General features: G+C 45.6%; 1 protein-coding gene across 1 annotated transcript in view; it reads left to right on the top strand.

The window, feature by feature from the left end:
• The first annotated feature begins 204 nt into the window (after positions 1–204).
• FCRL2 (Fc receptor like 2) overlaps positions 205–5,084 on the top strand; it is a 30,370-nt gene continuing 25,490 nt past the window's right edge. Inside the window, exons 1-2 of the mRNA XM_014591823.2 lie at positions 205–274; positions 1,201–1,221. Of these exons, the coding sequence (XP_014447309.2) occupies positions 244–274; positions 1,201–1,221 (52 nt within the window). The 5' untranslated portion in view covers positions 205–243. The remainder of the gene's footprint in view (positions 275–1,200; positions 1,222–5,084) is intronic.

Here is a 5,084-nt window from a genome sequence, read left to right as displayed (position 1 = left end):
GTTTCTGACTCTTTATAAGCAATATACATGTGGTAGCTCAAGATGTCGACTTCCCCTGGCATTGAGAGGATAACCTTTAATCCTTTTAGCACCTACAGGACAAAAGAGTGGTCAAACAGTTGCCAGCCTCTGCTACTTCCTCTTTTGCTAATTATACAAAACCTATTCTAATAAGTACATTTCATTCTCTGTTCACAGGTGGCAGCGAGAGCGTCTCCGCTCAGACAGCCGGGTCAGGGCCTCATGCTGCTGTGGGCGCTGCTGGTCATCTTTGGTGAGTTCAGTCCTTTGAGTCAGGACGGAAGTGGCTGCAGGGTGAGGGCTCCATCTCCTGATGAGTCTGAGGCTTTATCAGAGAACGGGAACTAGCAGGAACCCTCCAGTCTCCACGTCGAGCTCAGGTTTCCAAGGCGGGTACGAAGCAGTAAGCTGGAGGGATATCAAATCGCAAGTCCTTAATCCTTCTGTTCAAGGCTGGCCACTTTACCATCTGTCGATGATGAATTTCTGTCTCAGTATCTTAGATCTCTTCGAGTACTATCATAGTCTCATGAATAAAATGTTTATAATCTCAGTGTTTAATATTCCCCTCTCCTCCATGAAAACCAATTATTCAAAGATTTTGGTTCCGATGATGCACTGAGATCATTTGCTAATGTTTCTCTGTTTAATCTTGGGCCATGAGGGAGGTGAGAGCTGGGGAATAAGTTTCCTCTCTGTATCCCGGCAGGCACTAAATGAATATTTGTTACTGGAGTAAAAGGATCTAACATAAAATACAGTCTGAGGAAAGGGAACACCTATGAGTGGGTTCGGCTCTCATAACTCTCACTGTGTGTTTCCTGATGAGCCCTTTCTTGACTTGGGTCTGTGCTATTGTGAAGCGGTGTATGTCTACCACTGGAAAAGCTCAGGGGTGAGGGCGGGCAGTGGGGAGGGAGAACGAGAAAGAAACAAAGCAGAGGATCGCTAAATATCCCACACCCATGGGACTGGATCCTGGCAGTCGCTCTGGGCCCTTAAGGGATGGGCTTGCAACTCACCTTGCCATTGTCCAGTGAATGAGGACTGCCATTTGAGGGAGATGGCATTGTTGGTGATGAGGGACGGGGAGATAGAAGAAGTTCCGGAAATGATCAAGTTTCTAAATTACTAGGACAAATGCTCTGTGCTAACCTCTGGCCTTTGTTTCTCTTACAGTTCCCATCAGTGAACAGGCAGGTGAGTTTTCCTTGTCTTTGTCACTCAGCCACCAGAGGGTCCTGTAGGGATGGCCCTAGAAAGACTGTGGAGATGTCCAGATGTTGGCTCCCAGGGCTGACGTGCTCTGAGGTCATGCAACCTCTCTGTTCCAGACACTGTCTGTGTGCTCAGGTGATAGGCCCACCCAGCCTTCTCAAGGCTCCTGATGCCTGCCCTCTGTTAGAAGCCCAAGTGAAGGGAGAGAAGTAACACCTGACAGAGGATGTGCAGACTGGAAAGAAGGCCAATCTTTTTTTTTGGAGAGGTTTTTGCTATAGGGCGCGTGCGCTCGCCAGAAAGACAGAGAGAGACATAGAGACAGAAAGCGAGAAATCACCCCCCAGGGGGGATGGCCACGCTGCAATCCCTTCTCCTCCATTCTCCTCTTGGGATCTTGGGCATGCACTCACACATGCCTGGCGTGCGTTCAAGCCACGAACCACGGTCGACTACATGGGAATCCAACAACATAGCCATTATGCTAATTGCTGGTCCCAAGAGAGCAGACCAATCTTGAGAGAATCGTTTTCCTACTCACCAGACTATGACCCCTCAATATTGTCAGAACGAATGCAGAATGTCCTCACATTTCTGAAAGTAGCTGTAACTGAAGAAAATCTCAGGGCTAAAGTACTTCTGCATGACCAAAATCAAGATGTAGGCTCAGCTTCAATGGTGCAAGTGGCAGGGCACTGATGAGCTAGCCTGGGGCCACAGGGAGGCCTGGGTTCATTCTCTGGGGTCCTAGCTAACTGGGATGCTAAGGTAAAGGATTGCATCATGGCGAGACTGTCAGAAATACCTCTCTCTTTCTCCCTCTGACTCTCACTAAAACAAAACGAAACAAAAAGCAATTTGTACTATCACTAGATCAAGAGTTAGCCAACGTTTTTCTGTAACAGGCCAGATTTCGATTTTCCAGGTCTGTCTTAAACACCTCAACTTGGTTGCTGGCTGCAGAAGAGCTGCTGCAGGTTGTATGTAAATTAATGGTCACGGCAGTGTTCCAGTAACACCGTATTTACCCAGACAGGTTGCTGACCAGCTCACAGGCCATATGCCAATCCTTTTCTAGACTCATCATTTAGTTCTAAATCATTTTACTCATTAGATACTCTTTTAAAAGTGAATTTCCAGAGGGTTCATGCTCGCAGCAGACAGAGACAGAGACATGGAGAAAGAGGGAGAAAGCACTCCCAAATAAGGCATGGTTATGCTGTAATCTCTTCTCCATTTTTCCATTCTGCTGGGGTTTGGGGCACACACTTACTCACACTCAGCATGTTTTTCAAGCTGTTGCAGTTGGGATTTGAACCCAGGTTGGCCAGGTGGATCTGGCCCCCTTAGCCAGTAGGCCATGGAGCCAACCTTCATGTGTTACTTTTTGAAAGTTGGGCAACTCAAAATAAGTTAATCTCACTCTTTTTTATTTAAAGTTATGCTTGATAAATGAATATAAATAAGAAAAATATTGTATTCAATATTGAGAATCTCCATGTGAGAGAAGACTAAATCTAAAGAAAGGGACAATTGTTTTTCTGCCTAGCCAATGCTAACCATCAAGTAGAATGGGCTCTTTGGGCTCTGAGGGCCTGTGCTGGGTATAAGCAGATTCCCAACTCACCCTGAATAGAACAGCAAATGTCCAGACACACCTACCAGGGTGCTGGCATGGGTCTGTTTGGGAGGAAAGTTCACCTCTTCCATTCATTCTGTCTCATGTAAGGTCCCTGAACCCTACCTTGTGACATACATCACTCCACTTCCTGTCTGGATGGAAGGCAGAGGAAGCCACAGACTCAGCTATTACTGAGTCTCATGTGATGTGGGGCAGCATCCCCAAAATGAATCACCCAAACCATTTAGAGAAGAAAAGAATATTTTCTCTGTTCTCAGAAAGCACCCCCCCATACCTTTTTTGAAATAGTTTTCTATAGAGTGTGTGTGCTCACCAGAGAGAGAGAGAGAAACAGAGACAGAGAAAATGAGAATTCACTCCCTGGAGGGGATGGCCACACTGCAATCCTTTCTCCTCCATGCTCATCTTGGGATTTTGCACACACATACATGCACCCAGTGTGACTTTCAAGCCGGAGGGTCTAGGACTTGAACTGTGCTGTCAGTCATGTGGGATCCAGCTGCCTTCACCTTCACACAACCTGCCAGCCCAGATTTCTCCCTTTAATAAAGAACAAAAGGGAACTTACTTCAACATGTTGTGGCATAAAGAGCAGGAGAGGGACCAACAGTTAGCGAAATGGCTATGTCGCTGAACTCCCATGTAGTCGACCGTGGTTTGAGTCCTGGACCCGGTGGCTTAAACTCACACCGGGCGCATGTGCGTGCATGCCCAAGATCCTGAGAGGAGAATAGAGGAGAAGGGATTGCAGCATGGCCATTCCCCCTGGGGGGTGATTTCTCGCTTTCTGTTTCTCTGTCTCTCTCTGTCTGTCTGGCGAGCGCAAGCACCCTATAGCAAAAAACTCTCATAAAAATTAAAAAGAGAGAGAGAGAGAGAGAGCAGGAGTTATACCACTTGAAAGACCAAATTCAAATAGAGATTTGCTAATGTCCACTACATACGCTGGGCAGTCAGTTGGGCTCTAAACTCCAGAGAACAGTCTCTGGCCCGTTGAGAATTCCACTGTCCTGCAAGGTGTGAAAGTGCTGGTTAGCATTAGCAGCTGTGAATGTCTTTCTCCTCCCGTCCCCCTAAGGGGGCCTTGTCTCTCATTTCTAGTCCCACTTACATACCACCTGGGACTGTCCCCTTGAATGCACACCTCTGAGCAGCATCATTTGGGTTTTGCTTTTACTACTGATCTGGTAAAAATGTTTTTCATTAAAATTCTTATGGAAAAAAAATTTTTTTTCAGCTCCCTACATCTTACCTCTGGTTAATTCTTTCTTTGTGGTCCTGTTTATTTGCTCTTCCTAAAGTCTACTCTGTTCACAACCTAACCTTCTCCCTGTCTCCTACCATGGTTCATCTGACACAGGTTTCTTCTCTACTTTACGAATATTGGCAGGATTCCCGATGGATTCCTCTACATAGACAGCCACTCTCAGTCTGACTGTGTCAACTCTAGTTTACTAGAGGATCTCAAACCCTCTGAAGATACACAAGTCAGCATTAGGACTTCATCACCTCACCTCTCCACAGTCTCTGACAGTTTTCCTCCACCAAGTGTTAGTGTATACAGATTAGCATGCCACGTGACAGCCCATGTACCAGCTGCACTGGTGCTGAGGCCACCACACTGCTGGACAGTGGGCATCTGAGTAGTCACAGTATCCTGGGAGCAAGTAGATACAAACACAAGCATGAATCCTGTTTTACCTCTGTGAGGTTCTGATTAAAGCTGTGGACCAACTCCCATGCCTCGCCAGGACATCACTCTCAGAGCTGTTTGATATCGAGTCATATTCATCTCTTTAGGCTCCCAGAGTCCATTTCATCTCACACATCTGAAATCCAGTATTTTGATTGTTCTTAACATGTAGAAGTGATGACCTCCTTATTCTTTCTCAGCATGAACTTCAGCAGCAAAGATACTCCTCAAAGTTGTGAATGTTCATCACTGAGTGTCCACACATGCAAGCACTTTTTTTATTTTTTTACTTTTTAAAAAAATGTATTATTTATACATTTAATTGCTATACATCATTTAGATTATAAAGAGACTTTACTCAGCATGAGATACACCTCAGTACAGCCCAGTTGAGAATACTATACATGTCTTCATCAACAGATAATAAACCATATCTGTGTCCCACAAATGTCTTAACTTTCTGTTGTTTTCTCCAAATTTCCTTTCCTATTCTCTTCTCTTCCCACACTC

This window comes from Tupaia chinensis, unplaced genomic scaffold (genome assembly GCF_000334495.1).
Source record: "Tupaia chinensis unplaced genomic scaffold, TupChi_1.0 Scaffold000623_1, whole genome shotgun sequence".
NCBI lineage: Eukaryota > Metazoa > Chordata > Mammalia > Scandentia > Tupaiidae > Tupaia > Tupaia belangeri.
This window is presented reverse-complemented; position numbering and strand designations above follow the sequence as displayed.